Source organism: Heterocephalus glaber, unplaced genomic scaffold (assembly GCF_053883595.1).
Source record: "Heterocephalus glaber isolate CG9 unplaced genomic scaffold, H.glaber_assembly_v1.0 deba00001472, whole genome shotgun sequence".
Lineage (NCBI taxonomy): Eukaryota > Metazoa > Chordata > Mammalia > Rodentia > Bathyergidae > Heterocephalus > Heterocephalus glaber.
In genome coordinates, this window is record NW_028258315.1 from 16721846 (window position 1) to 16737114 (window position 15269).

General features: G+C 37.9%; 1 protein-coding gene across 1 annotated transcript in view; it reads right to left on the minus strand.

Moving 5' to 3' along the window:
• Positions 1 to 15269, minus strand: part of Kif13a (kinesin family member 13A) — a 194043-nt gene that overhangs the window by 72391 nt on the left and 106383 nt on the right. Inside the window, 5 exon segments of the mRNA XM_021260592.2 lie at positions 59 to 171; positions 823 to 957; positions 5920 to 6007; positions 8926 to 9106; positions 9987 to 10079. Of these exon segments, the coding sequence (XP_021116251.2) occupies positions 59 to 171; positions 823 to 957; positions 5920 to 6007; positions 8926 to 9106; positions 9987 to 10079 (610 nt within the window).

Sequence of the window (15269 nt, forward strand, 5' to 3'; positions counted from 1 at the left end):
GTGTGGAGGAGCCAGGAAAGGAAAATCACCCAGGATGTCTTTACAAGGGTCGCCTTACTTGTTAATGTTGCTGCCTTCTTTCAGTCGCTCACCCGCAGCTCCAGTTTTAGACACTCTTTCGCTCCCTGCCAGGTCTACCAAGCTGACCTTACTGACTTTCTCTCCTGAGTTCTAGTTGTAGGAAACAAGAGAGGAAAGGGCACACATTAATGCAGATACCACATGGTATCATCTGTCAGCACTGTGACTCAGAACCCCACCGTCCATCCTGCTCCAACACAGCACATTCCCCAAGATCTTCAATAGTCCAAAGATTTTCATTTCAAAATTTAAACTCCTGTAGAAATGTAGCACCTTGTTCTGCAGCTGGGTAGCAAGCACATCCAGCTTTCCAGAATATAGCGTAAGAGCTGGAGACTGAATGTGCCTTTGAGGAAATATTCAGACATGAGGATTCATGCACATTTGGATCAGTTTCCTCTTTTGAAACATAATTTTTTAGGCTAAATGTTATAGTTTCCTCTTTAATATGCCTCAATAACCACCCCAGTAGGGTTTTTCAGACAATTTCAACATGAAAGGATATAAACTGAAAGATGTATATGATCTTTAGGGAGTTTACACACAAAATTCAATTTTTAAAAAAACGATCATATAAAAAGAAGAGCTAAGAAAACAAACGATTTAGGCAAAGTAGCTCACCTAGTAAGCAGAAGAGCCAATGTAAAATTCCCAGCTACCAAATCCAACTGTGACATACTTGCCCTGTGTAGACGCTCTGGGTTTTTTCCCCCACCTGCAACATTCTGCCCCATCCCTCACCCCAGACTGCAGGTCATACAGTGTCTGTGTGATGATGATGTTGAACACCGCATGTGAGCGGCTGCTTTCTTCATTCATGTTGGTTGCAGCTACTGTTCGAGACTTATTTCCCTCAGACATCAATGACTCAATATCCTGGAGGCAAAGCATCAGGAAAAACACCATAAGCAAAAACACAAGGATGTGTTCTGGATCCCAGGTGTGTGCACACAGTATGATCCCCCGACACCTCTGTCACCCTTCCACAAAGCCCCTGCCTCCTCCACCACATATAGCTGAGTGTCCACCTCTTCAGGGCTCTCTAGTATGTGAAACATTCCCCCATTCTTCCCACCTGCCAGATGGGTTCTTTCCCTGTTAAGACCCCCACTTTCTCCTTTGGAAGTTCCCTGGAGAGCTGATATTAACTGAACACTCCAGACCCTCGGTAACAGCAGTTACCATATTTAATCCTAACTGTCCCATGCGTATCGCCCTGATACAGCTGTCTACCACTTGTTTATCTGCCTCCTCCTCCAACACCACGGCTCTCCAATGGAAGGGGATGTCCCCTCAGCATGTCTGGATACTTGCTCCTAGCACACAGCTAGAATGTATGGGCTCTAACAAAATGTCTGCTGAATGAACCTTATGGAAGGGATCTTTTCCTGCTTTTATGCCCAAAGATGCTGACATTCGTGGAGGTCAGATAACTTTCCCCACATCTAGTACAGGACAGAGCTGGGATGCAGATCAAGAATTCACTGGCTCTTACTAATAAGTGACAGGATGACAAACACACTGACAGTGACAATGGGCTAAGAACCAGGCTCCTTAGTGAAGGTCCTGACTTAGCATCTTTAGGTCAGAAAGGTTTCCACTCATTTTAGAATTCTTATGTTTCTCAGGTAACAACTATGCCCTATTTTATTTTATTTTATTTATTTTTTTTTTTTTACTTTATCAAGTCATCTTTAGGGTTTGTTTTTTTTTTCCCATTAAGTTTATTGGTAAGTTTTTGGCATAAAATACAGTTACATTCATCATTGGGATCTTGTACCTTTACATGAATATCTTGGTTCCTATTTTTTTCCCCTTCCCTTGCCCTCCCTTCACCCCCTCCACCTTCCCTATTTGCAAAGACCTTGTTTCCATTTTTTTTCCTCTTCTCATATTTTTTCCTATCCCTTTTTTCCCTTCCCCTACCCCTCCCAATTACCCTGCTCTTTTAGACCTTTTCTTCCTGTTACACAATATCAGTTATACATTTTTGAAATTATAATATTAAGATCTAGGAGACATTACCACTGATTTTACAGAATTTAAAAGGATATAGAAAGCATATTACAAAAATCTTTTTTGAAATAAATTGGACAACTTCTAAGAAGTACCTTGGAAGACAAATTAATGAAACTCTGGAGGAAATATAAAATTTGAATAGCACCTATTAAAGAAAGTATATCCCTAGCTTGAAAACCTACCTATATGACAACAGCAGGCTCATAAACATTTTAACTGATAAATTATATCAAACATTGAAAGCAGAGAAAAGAAGGAACACTTCTCCCCTCATCTTAGGAACTCAACATTGTGCTAATCCTAAAACTGGATAAAGATAATAGAAGAAAGAAGTATGAACATAGACAGAAATTTGTTTAACAAAACAAACTATTGGAAGGCAGGATGTAGAAAGTGGTTTTGTTATAGGGATGGCAGTGTTGGTTCAGCATTGGAAGATCCACCCCCAAAAGTCATCATTTAAACAGAGGAAAGGAAAAAGCTATATGATCCTGTCACTAGTTGGAGAAAAAGTATTGGACTAAATTCTACAGCTGTTCATGGTAAAATCTATCAGGGGCCTAGAAGTAGAACAGAAACTTCTCAACAGATTAAAGACATGTACTCCATACTTCCAGCGAGAACGCCTTATATGAATGGAGAAGATACAATGCTTTCTCCCTAAGGTGGGGAACAAGGGCAGGTATGCTTACTCTTTATCTGTCCATTAAACTTTGAAACCTAGGCCCCACCAAAATAGTCTGGCAATAAAATGACACAACTAGGATAGGATTGGCATGGCAGAAGCAAAATCTTTATATGTAGATGAAATGATCATATACAGAGAAAATACTAAGAAATCTCTAGGAGCCCCTAGAACTTGTACTTGAATTTAGCAGGATTAGAAAACACAAGGTAGATATAAAAATTCAGGTCTGTGTATACTTGCTATAAATGAAGAATTGGATATTGAAATTTAAAAGTTATGTAGGAGTACAAAGAACCTAGAAAAGTTAAAAACAAAAACAGTGTTGGAAGATGTTTAGTACCTAATTTTAAGACTTCTTCTAAAGCTATAGTAATCAAGGCAGTGTTGGTGTAAGGAAAGACATATAGATCATTGGAATAAAACAGAGAATCTAGAAACAGAACCACTCATATATGGTCCACTGAGATTTGAAAGATTATTTAACATTAGCATTTTATAGAATATAAACTCAATTCAAGAGCCAAGGAAGAGATAGTGTTTTCAGCAAATGGCAGTAGAACACCTGGTATCCGTATATAAAAAATTAACCTCAACCCTTTTTTTCCATACATGAAAATAACTTGAAGGGATCTATGGACCTAAATAAGAAAGCCTAAAAGTATAAAACTTTAAGAAGAAATTATAAGGGAAAATATTTATGAATTCAGGGTAGGCAAGAACTACCTAGGATACAAAAAACATGATGTATAAAAGAAAAACATTGATAAATGAGATTTCATCAAAATTTAGAATTTTAAATGACATCATTAAAATGAAAAGTAGTCCTTAAACAGACCATATTTACAATGCATATAACCTATGAGCAGAATATATAAAGAATTCTTAGAGCTGATTAATAGACAACCCAATTAAAAAGTAGACATAAGATGATAAATAGCCAATATAGCACAAGGACTGGTGTGCAACTCTAGAATCAGAAAAATACTAATCAGTACAATAATAAGATTGAATTATACACTCATTAGGGAGATGAAGTCAAAAGTTTTAAAAGCCTTGTCATGACTTTTTCTTTTTGTTGGATTCTCCCCCTTTGCGTTTAATTTGTCACGCCCAATGACTTCATTCTGCTGGGTTTCCTGGGGTTGTGATCCTCATTGTCTTTTCCTAGGGTATTGTCTAAAATTTTTTGGAGTGCCAGGTTGGTATTCATGAAGTTCCTGAGGTGCTCTTTCTCATGAAAGTATCTTATTTCTCCATCAATTTTGAAAGATAGTTTTGCAGGGTACATCAATCTGGGTTGGAGGCTGTTTTCCTTTAGGGCTTGAAATACATCACTCCAAGCTCTTCTTGCCTTGAGGGTTTGCACTGAGAAGTCTGGGTGATTCGGATGGGCTTTTCTTTGTATGTGATTTGTTTCTTTTCTCTCACTGCTTGTAGAATTTTGTTCTGTTGGATTTCTGGAATCCTAACTATTATATGTCTATGTGTAGATGTTTTTTGATTAAGGCTAGAGTCCTATATGCCTCACTTATCTGTATGTCAAGTTCTTTTCCCCTGCTAGGGAAGTTTTCTGCCATCACTTCTGTGAACAGTTTTTTTATGTCATCTGCACTCTCTCCTCCTTCTTGACTCCAATCAGTCTTATGTTATTCTTCTTTGCATCGTCTAGCAGCTGCTGGATTGATTTCTCGTGTTCCCTTACAATTTTAAAGCAATTTTTCTTTTCCCCCTCACTAATTGCAATCTTATCTTCTATATGTGAAATTCTATCCTCACATTGGTTCATTCTGCTGCGCAGACTTTCGATGGAGTTTTTAATCTCTTGGAAATCTGTTTGTATCTGTTTTATGGATTCCATTTGTTTCCTATGTTGGGATTCCATCATGTTCCTCAGATCCTCTATTTTTTTAATCTGTGTCCTCTCTAGATTTATTAATCATGTCTTGCATCATGAGCAAAATCTTTGTTGTTATCTGAGTAATTATTTCTGATTTCATTTTTCCCAGATCCTCTTTTGTTGCCAGTTCAGAGAGTCCAGGGTTGAGTATCAGATTGTTCCATCTCGTTTCCCTTTGGGGTTGCTGTAGGTGATCGAGAAGTCTGTTTTTGAGACTTGTTTATGTGTCTTCTCATTTCCACGGGAGGGGCTGCTTCTGGCGCCCACATGGCTCACCTTCTCTGCCCTAGGAGCTTGGGATGGCACCGGGGGAGCTTCCTTCCGGGTTCTGGGACTGGCTCAGCTTCTCTGCCCTAGGAGCTTGGGGTAGCAGTGGGGGAGCTTCCTTCTGGGTGCTGGGACCAGCTCAGCTTCTCTGCCCTAGGAGCCTGGGATAGAGGTGGGGAGCTTCTGGGTGCTGTGACCGGCTGAGCTTCTCTGCTCTAGGAGCCTGGGTTGGAGGCAGGGAGCTTCCTCCCGGGTGCTGGGACCGGCTGAGCTTCTCTGCCCTAGGAGCATGGGATGGAGGCCTGCCCTATTTTAAATTATTCCTCATTGGAGAAATATTATACACATCTTCATTTAAATAGCTGGAGAGAGTTGGCTCACAGATTAATATTAGTGATAGAAGTCTAAGGTAGCAATGGATTGGCCACATCCCTTAGATAGCAAAAGTAAATATAGGCATTCACGTGTTCATTCGTCCATTCATTTACATTCTTCAGCATCTGAGATAGAAGTTTGTGTTCTGAGACTTCCAAAACAATGATTATAGAAATAAGGGCAGAAAATTGAGTCCAGACATTCGAATCAAAGAACAGGAAATGGTAAGTGCATGGAGAGAGGATCGATTTAAAAAAAACAGGAGCCAGAAGTGTGTGATAGAAACAAAAGCAGGAGAAACTTGTCAACAAGATGAGGTTGGATTAACTCTCAAATACTACTGTTTAGACTACCAGATTGGTTTAGAAAGATGACACTGGCAGCCTAGGGAGAACAGTTTCGACAGAGCAGTATTAGTGAAAATATTCAGCAACTTCTAAGAGTTGGATGTTTTGGCCACACAGTGAGACCTTCCCAATAAGCCAGCTTGGAGTGTGACTAGAAGCCCTTTCTCTCTGGGTTGTGCTGATGTGGTAATAAATTCTGATCTACTGCCAGGTTTTTAATGACATCTTTCAAAAATGACACTTACCTCAAAACTAGTGACAGCCAGCTGAGATAAACCATCTACATATGGTCCCAATACTTTATGCTCTCGAACCTTAAGAGACTGTCTACTCCTTCAAGGGAGAGAAAAAAAGAATGAATGAATCAGACCAAACTAGGAAGCTTTTTCTTTCTTCTTAAGTACTCAGAAGCTAAGATTAAAATTTCAAAAGGGAAATTTTTTAATAATTAGAAAAAGTATCCTAAAAGTTACTTTATTTGGATTAGCAAAGCAGCATTCCATATAAGGAATGTCTTTCATACTTTCATTTCTATTTAAAAGAACGTACTACTTTAAAAATTCTAACACTAGTCCCAAACTAAACAGCCAGGATACTGAAGCAGGTTAGGCTGGTGTTGCTAGATGAGCTTCAGTTAAACAAAAAGGAAAAACAAAAAGAAAACAAAGTGTTACCTAGAGATTGTTTCATAAGTAAGCACATTCTCAATAAATAATGTTTTAAAATTTCTGAAAAAATGCTGAAAAATACTAAAATGCTTTAAATTTTAATGTATTTCTTCAAGTCACACTGATTTGTAGTGCTTCTATGTTGACAATTTTATAAAGTGAAATTACAGCACAGGGACAGTATGTAGCCACTGATATTTTTTCTATATTTAGAACTAGCTCTGCTGGTGAAAATTTTAGGACCCTATTGAATTTTTAAGTGGCAATTCTAGTTTGGGACTTATTTGAAGAGTTTAGCAACAGACAATTGAGATTAAAAACAAAGCTACATATACATATTTTCACCATATCGTGTATGACCTCTTTTTCATGGCATTGGATATTAATCATCTTTCAAATTAAAAGTCAATGTTTATCAGCCGCCTGCCTCGCAAGCACAAGGACCCGAGTTCGATCCCCGGTACCAAAAAAAAAAAAAAAGAGTCAATGTTTGGTATCACTCAAGTGTGGGAAAAAGCAAACAGAGAACAATGAGTGTTTCCGAAGGCCTTGGCACTATTCCCTGAGCACTTTGCAGTCATCCCATCTAATCTCTCAGCATCAATATAAAGTAGGTTTTATTACATTTAAGGATGAAGAATTCAATGTGACATGAGCAATTCTGCTGGACTCTCAGCAGAATGTGATGCATATGACCCAGCCCTTGTACACTCCACTTGCACAACCAGGGATTCTGTAATGCTATTCAATCACAAGCAAAGTAAATCAAGCACAATATCAGGAGTCCATACTGTTGTCTAACATCTGGAATTCTTGTACACTGCTGGTGGGAGTGTAAACTGGTATAACTGCCGTGCACTATTTCCTAACATGGAGACTCTGTATCTTGTGACTCTAAATCCCCCCTCCCCATATATTCCCTACAAACTCCTGCTCCTGGGCACCAGGAGCCTACACAAAGATGCTCACTCAGCTCAGCACTTAACAGCAAAAAGTGGAAACCATTCAAATGACAAGGGAAGAGATAAATTATGCTACAATCATACAACAGAATACTAAACAGGAGTAAAATTAATGCATGACTACTTTAGAAAGAAAAATAAAAAATTATGATAAAAAAGAGAAAATCACCAAGGAACATGTGGACTATGATGTTGTTTGCACAAAAATAAAAGTTGCGTGAAATTATGTCTAGATGCTAGACAAAGGGAAGAAAATGATAAACATGAAATCGCTAATAGTAGTTACTTTGGGGAAGGAGAAGAAAAAGAATGAGATCAAAGAGGCACATACAGGAGGCTTTAAAATATCGGTCAAGTTCCATTTATTAAGCTAAGGCAGTTATTGACTTTATCATTCTTTATTTCTTACAGTATTATAAATGTTCTTTTGTATGCAATAAACAGTAACTCTTTAAATACAAACATTTCCTATGATGGCATCACTTTCTTGACACCTATAATTTCTATCTTAGATGGCTGATTTCATCCAACATGTGGACTTATAAATGGTCAAAAATGTTACATAATGGCTGGGGATTTAGCTCAGTGGTTCTGGCGCCTGCCTCACAAGCGCAAGGTCCTGAGTTCAATCCCCGGTACCAAAAAAAAAAAAAGAGTAACCTTTTGGGCCGGGGATTTAGCTCAGTGGTTTCGCCGCCTGCTGCGCAAGCGCAAGGACCCGAGTTCGATCTCCGGTACCAAAAAAAAAAAAGTTACATAACACACAGGGGCTAAAATAATTTAAAACTAATTTTCATATGTTCATATTTTATTTTATTTTTGGGGGGGTACCAGGGATTGAGCTCAGGACCTTGTGCCTACTAGGCAGGCACGGCACCATTGAGCTAAATTCCCAGCCCTGTTCAAATTTTAATACAGTCATCAGGATGGCAAATTCAGGATACTAAACTATATTTATAGAATGGTTATTTTTGAGTGGAAGGATTAAGTCATTTTTATTTCTTCTTACACTACCTTTTTTCTAAATTTTCTACAAATATACATTACTTTAAAAACAGTACAAAATTTTTTTAAATTGGGAAAAGTAATGGCTGTCTTTCCTCTATGGAAATGGTTTTTATCATTTAGTTTAAAAAATACACAGATTGTCTGGGTTTCATCTTGCGCCAACTGAATCATCCTGTATGGGTGGAGCTGAGGCCAGGAACCCTTAAAAAGGCCCCCGTGTGCTTCCAGTGCACCCCACAGAAGAGTGGTTGTTGCAATCCTTCAACCACTCTGCCTTCATTTAAAGGAGCTACTTTCCAATATAAATAGAGAGACCAATCTGTCATCAGTAACTCCATTTTTTTCTGACTAATCTTTGATAGCAAAAACTTTCACCAATAGTAGAAACATTTTTTCATGAGGCATATATAAACAGCTCTATTCACGACCATAGGATGAACTGAACATACACTGGCACAGTGATGGGCTTTGAAAACTGCTGATTTCCCAGTAAATGCACTGACACTAGAGTAGTGACCAGCGGCTCACAACCACACATTCTTGCAATTTTAACTTTAGAATCACTTAAAATTTTTACTCCTACTTACCAGCTTAATTTCAACTACTAACTTACCCTTTGGGGTCTAGAAGATCCCGAACCTTCTCGTTATAAATTTCCATATAGGATACTTCAACTTTAAAAGTCTGTGATTCATTTTGCTCCACAGAGATCCTTTTAAATAAAGCACAGCAGAGCCTGGGAATAAGACCCAGCTGCTCTGCATGGCCCATCATAGAGAAGGACTTTCCTGAACCTGAAAAGAGCAAGCAGAAAGAAAGTAGGGCAGAAGAGGAAGCTACATGTAATGCTTCAACCATACGAGTTCTCATATATCAGCCAAGGTGACAGAAAAAACACAAAAACTTGGCTCCCAAACACCTTTAAAAATGTCAGAGCTCAGAATGGTAATGGCTGAGCCACTACTATGCTTTTGTTTTGCTTGTTTCTACCAATTGCTCCACCGGCCTTGATTTAATAATCCATCATCACAGGGCCGGGGATTTAGCTCAGTGGTTTTGCCGTCTGCTGCGCAAGCGCAAGGACCCAAGTTTGATCCCCAGTACCAAAAAAAAAAAATCCATCATCACTTCTGTATCCTAGCAAAAGTCCTCAGCATGGAATGATTCTAAGAGTTTCTCTATAGTTTTCACCATAACATGTATACTGAGAAAGTGGCAATTATTTTTCCAGTTCAAATACAAATTAAAACCGTAATTTAGGAAAATGACATTTAATAGTTTGAAACTAGCTTTGCTTATTAACATTGAAATTACTCAATTGCCAGAACCACTGCACCTTCAAAAAAGATTAGTTTTGATTATATAATTCAGTTAAGCCCATAAAGTCAGAAGCATTTTTCTCTTGCTTCTCAAACTTTTGTTTATTTTTAGCCTTTAAGAAATTTATCTGGGCCGGGGATTTAGCTCAGTGGTTTCGCCGCTTGCCTCGCAGGCGCAAGGCCCCAACTTCTATCCCTGGTACCAAAAAAAAAAAAAAAGAAAAGAAAAGAAATGTATCTTTAGGGCTGAGGGGTGTAGCTCTGTGGGACAGCTCATGCTTACAAAAGAGAGAGAAAGATAGGAGAAAAGGCATATTTAATATCATTGATTATAGTAATAAAAGCAACTCCTTACCTGTCTGTCCATACGCAAAAATACATGCATTATACCCCTGAAAGGCTTTTTCAAGAATTCCTTCCCCAAGGCACTTAAAAACCACTTCTTGCCCTGGAAAACAAGACAAAAATGAAAAACTAAGCATGATTTTTCTTGATGTATTTTGTATTAACAACAGCCTATTAGGTCCCATTCCTCCATGTTGAAAGTGTATTTAATGTCTACTATGTATAGGGCCACATATTAAGAGCTTAAAATATGCAGTTTCATTCCCCTGCCTGCCAGGCTGGTCTCAAGCTCCTGGGCTCATGCAGTCTTCCTACCTCACCCTCCTGAAGAACTGGGCCACAGGCCTGTGGTACTGCATCTGCCTTACAATTTAATTTTTGCTTCTAAACTCCATAGAGCTCACTTCCTAGATAAATGTCTGATTCTATACCATATTCCTCTTTGACATATCTCTAGGTATTAAAGTTAATTTTCCACTGTCAGTGGGCCACATGGAAGTATCATTCAAATTTGGTTTAATTCTTCTTAGGACTTAGTATCTAAAGAGAAAACCATTAAATATGAATTGTCTTCTCTGCTTTTCTGGATTTGGAGATTCCAATGAGCAAGAATTGTGTCATACGCTTCTTGGCACCCCTCAGCACTAGCAAAGACGCCAAGTGCCAGTAATCATTCACTGGTGATGGTGCAGTGATGACTTCAGCTGAGGTTGGCAGAGTCCCACGAACCCCTGACCAGGGGCGGAGGACAAGTTCTGCTACCAGAACCTCTCTGCATCCTCCTGCTGCCCTTGGGGGCCTGCTGTCACATATTATACTATAGAAGAGAAAGGCATGCCAAGCTTTTTAAATAAATAAGGTAGCATTCTACCCTTTGAAATCAGAGACTTTCTAACATCCATTTCCCATCATTAAGGGAATTCAGATTACATTCTCCTTGCTCTGTGCTCGGTAGTCTTAGAACATTCACTGTTTCAGCACAGGCAGAAACCACTGGCTTAAGTACCTGTTTCCTCCACTGGAATGAGATGTCAGAGACATAATCTCTTTATCTTTGTAATCCTAGTGCCTGGAACCGAATGCTTAATAAATATTTGCTGAATCACTTTATCCTACATGACATCTGAAAAGCTTTTTACATTGGAAAATAACATATCATAAGCATCTGGTTGTATATTTTTCTTTTACGCAAAGTTAGCTCTGATTTGAGCATTATATTATGATGTATTATGAATGCAGGATCCTTCAAAGTGTGTCAAGGAAAAATGAGATAAGATTTTCAACCATTAGGCTGCCAAAAAATAAAATTTTGATAACATCAAATATTGCTGGATTGAGGAAACAATTATTTTTATAAACTACTGGTGGCAAAATACACAGATGTGGCCATTTTGAAGGAAAACATGTGCACAAAGATATATGTCCACCCTCTAACAGTGGTGCATATCTATCCCACAGAGCACCCTGTCCAAGGATGCTTTGGTGGCATTATTTATAATACTGTAAATCAAAGTTAGATTAAGCACCCTCTGTTCCCACACTAATGGGATGAGCAAAATTTAACTATTTTAAGATGGAATATCACACAACATTTAAAAATACAAAACTAAATAAAGTACACTCACGGGTAATCAATGCAAGAATTAAAAAACATTGTTGAGTAATATTTTAAAAAGCCATGTTCAGAACTATACATACAGTGTAAAACCCTATATAACACAATGGGTGTTAAGAACACTAAAGTATTAAGAAAAGGGACTGGAAAAATTATGCCAAATTTACATTACATTGTATCTCTAACTTCTATCATCTAGTACAGAGCCTAATACCTAAGAGATATTCAAAGCAAATTGATGGTATATGTGGATTTGAAAATGTGTGTGTGATCTTAAGAGCCTTTTAATTTATTTTTATTTTTTTAGTTTTTCGGGAGCACCAGGGATCAGACTCAGGACCTTGCGCTTGCCAGGCAGGTGCTGTGCTGTTGAGCTACATCCCTGGCCCCTAAGAGCCTTTGTAAGCACACAGTTTGTTAAGATTATCTAAAGATCTGTGTGTGCATACACATATACCAGTACTTGAAGAATACGGTATTATCATCATTATCCACTACAGATAGACTTTAAAAATTGCTTTTATGTTATAGTCAAATACAACAGTCTTGTGCTCATTGAGAAAGTAGCTCATATTTTCTCAAAGGACTTTCCTTATTCCACATGAATTCCTAAGCCCCATGCCAAAAGACACCCCTTAAGTCTGGAGCTGAGCCTCCTCCCAGAGAAGATACAGAATTAAGCTCAGTCTATGCTTGGGCTTCTTAGAACTACTTGTGGTCCTCAGCCAGATCCAAGTGCCACTTGAAGGAATCCTAAAAGCAAGGCTTTCTTGGCACAAGTGGCTGAATGGAGCAATCCTGTTTGATCTTCCACAATGGTTAACCAGCCTCCAGGAAGCCATGGGGTAAGTCTAGGTCAAGTATCCTGACTATAATTCGTGACTTCATTCATATTTTGTAACTTGAAAAAAAGCAGAAGTGCAATGATTCGAATGTGTCCACCCAAGTTCATGTGTTGGAAATTTAATCCCAAATGTAACTGTGTTGAGAGATGGGGCCTTTAGAAGACATTAGGTAATAGGCTAATGTCATTATCACAGAAGAGGGTTTGTTGCAAAAGTGAGAAGGGCCCGCTCCTGCTTACCACGTGATACCTTGTCATGTTATGAAGCCGCAAAAAGACCCTCTGCAGATGCAGTCCCTTCATCTCAGACCTCCTAGCCTCCACAATTGTGAGCAAATACATTTCTATTCTTTATAAATGATTCAGTCACAGGAATTATTTCATAGCAGCACAAGACAGACCAAGATGAAGAGCTTGTGATGCTGAAATGACTCAAATGCAGAGAAGCACTGTGGTCAGAGACTTTTACCATGGCTTCAAAGAGCCTGGAGCTATTAACCAGTCAAGGATTTATATCTGTTGTTATATCAAGTAGTGAAATGTAATACTTCTAATGGCTGCTCCTGATGCTGAGTAGGCTGGAATTAGGAGCAATATTTTCCTATGTTCTTTCAAGAGCAAATGTCTTTTTCTTTGGTAGGTATGGTCTTTTAAACTGAAGATTAGTTGGAAAAACAAAATAAAACAAATCAGGATATATATTCCAAAATTACATGAAAAATAAAGCAAATGATCAAAGAATTCTCCAGCATGAATATGTAAGAATAAAATTTCAATTTAGCCTATGTCCAAATTATTGCAAATACTAAGTAGGACATGAAGTAACCAATTTAACTTGTATTTATGCTGCTAAGGAGGAGAGAATTTTTATCCACTTCCCTGTTTGCAATGCACATTACCTATTTTATGTCACTGAATCCCCAATACTCAGGTAGTACAGGTATAAAGTATGATTAATAAACCAAGTATAATAAGCATGCCTGTAATCCCAGCACTCTGAGAGGCTGAGGTAGGACAATCACAGATTGGGCAACTTAGTGATTTAGTGAGAACTTGTCTCAAAATAAAAGTAAAGGGCTAGGAAGGTAGCTCAGTGTGAAGGCTCTGAATTCAATCCTTAGTACTATTACTAAAAAAAGAAAAGAAAAGAAAAAGGATTGATAAGGGTGACTGGGGGTCCAAAAGCCCTAAGATCTCCTTGCTAGTGAGTGGCAGGGCTGAGTCGCCCTGCCCTGGGTCCTGAATGTTTAGTCTAATGTTCACCCATCAACTGCCAGCTCCCTGCAGAGGGGCTGCTGCATCTTCCCAGAGTTCAGGGCACATGGAGAGCTTTCATATTTACTGAACTACTGCTGTGTTGACACAGTTAGTCTCAGGCTAATGTATTTTTAATTGAAGGTCCCTTTCTCCTCACTGGGGATGATTAAGTCAGCCAAAGACTGTTCTTTGAAATTAAAAAGAAATGTTTAATTGTTTTAGTTTACATGTTGGTCAAACCATAACTGTTTCTGAAACTCTAAAGAGCCCCAAAGCACTAGAAGAAGCTTTGGTCAAATAAGCCAGTGGGGTGTCAACACAATATTGTATGGACTAACTGACAGAAAACGACAGATCACTCTTGTGCTGATAGCTGTGGTCACCTCCAAAGCAGTACAACAATACATATATGTGGAGGGGGGGCAATTATTAGGATTTCTGCTAATATATCCCCATCATTTAAGAATACAGTCAAGTTCTTTTATAGCTTTGTTTGACTAACAAACTACAATTCAGATTTATCAAATTTAACCAGATTTTATTCATAGCTAAGGAAGATTTTTGAGAAAATGAAATATTAAAAAAATAGAAAAGTACTATATTGTTTCTGAAAAGATTTTGTTCTCTTCCCTCCTTAAATTAACTATCCCTAGGCACAATTTATAAAATGATAAAATATAAAGAACTATTGTGAAGTTCATATATTTTTACAAATGTAAGCAAGACTGGATTCTAGGGAAATTGGCATCCACTTCCTTACTATCACATCCTGTCTCAAAGGAAATTTATTTTAAGGCAAGAAATAATGAACATGTCCCCTTCTCTACAAATACACATCCACATTAGCATTTTAATAGCTGTTCAGCTTTCCACTGTATAACTTTCCCTATACAGATACTTAGATTTCTATTTTTCTGAAATCTTTATCCTTATATTTTTATCTCTGTGCATTTTCCTGTTAACTTTGTGAGGCAAAACTCCCCAAATCAAACTGGTAGGTTCTCTAAACAATGCACACTCCCCCTTTTTCAACATTCTCCACAACACTGCTTATTACCATTCTTCCTAATTTTGACTGAGTCAATAGAAAAAGAAGCAGCTCTTGTTAATTTTCCTTTGTTTCTTGCTCATTTGCATTTAACCTTTAGCAAATAAACTGTGTTTATTTCATAAATCAGTTGGTATAACCATTGCTTTTTTCCTTATTAGTTTTAAAATGCTAATTATGTTCCCTGGTCTATCATTTGCCTTTCAGTCTTACATTTTTCTTTGTCATATAAAAACTTTAGGTCTTTCAGATCCAAATCTTTCTCTTTTCCTTCATGAATTTTGCTATGCTACATGTTTCCAAATACTTTTCCATCCCCAAAATAATATAGGTATCCAACAATATTTCTTCTAATTTTTTTGTCTTTTATAGTTTTATTTTCAAATTTGAGCTCTTCCTCTTACCAGCTAAATGAATGTGGGCATATTCTCAACTTTTTCACTAGTAAAATAGAAATAATACTTGCTACCTTTCTGTGTTGCTGAGATGACTCAATAATGCAACATAGGAAAAGCATAGTGCCTGGCCA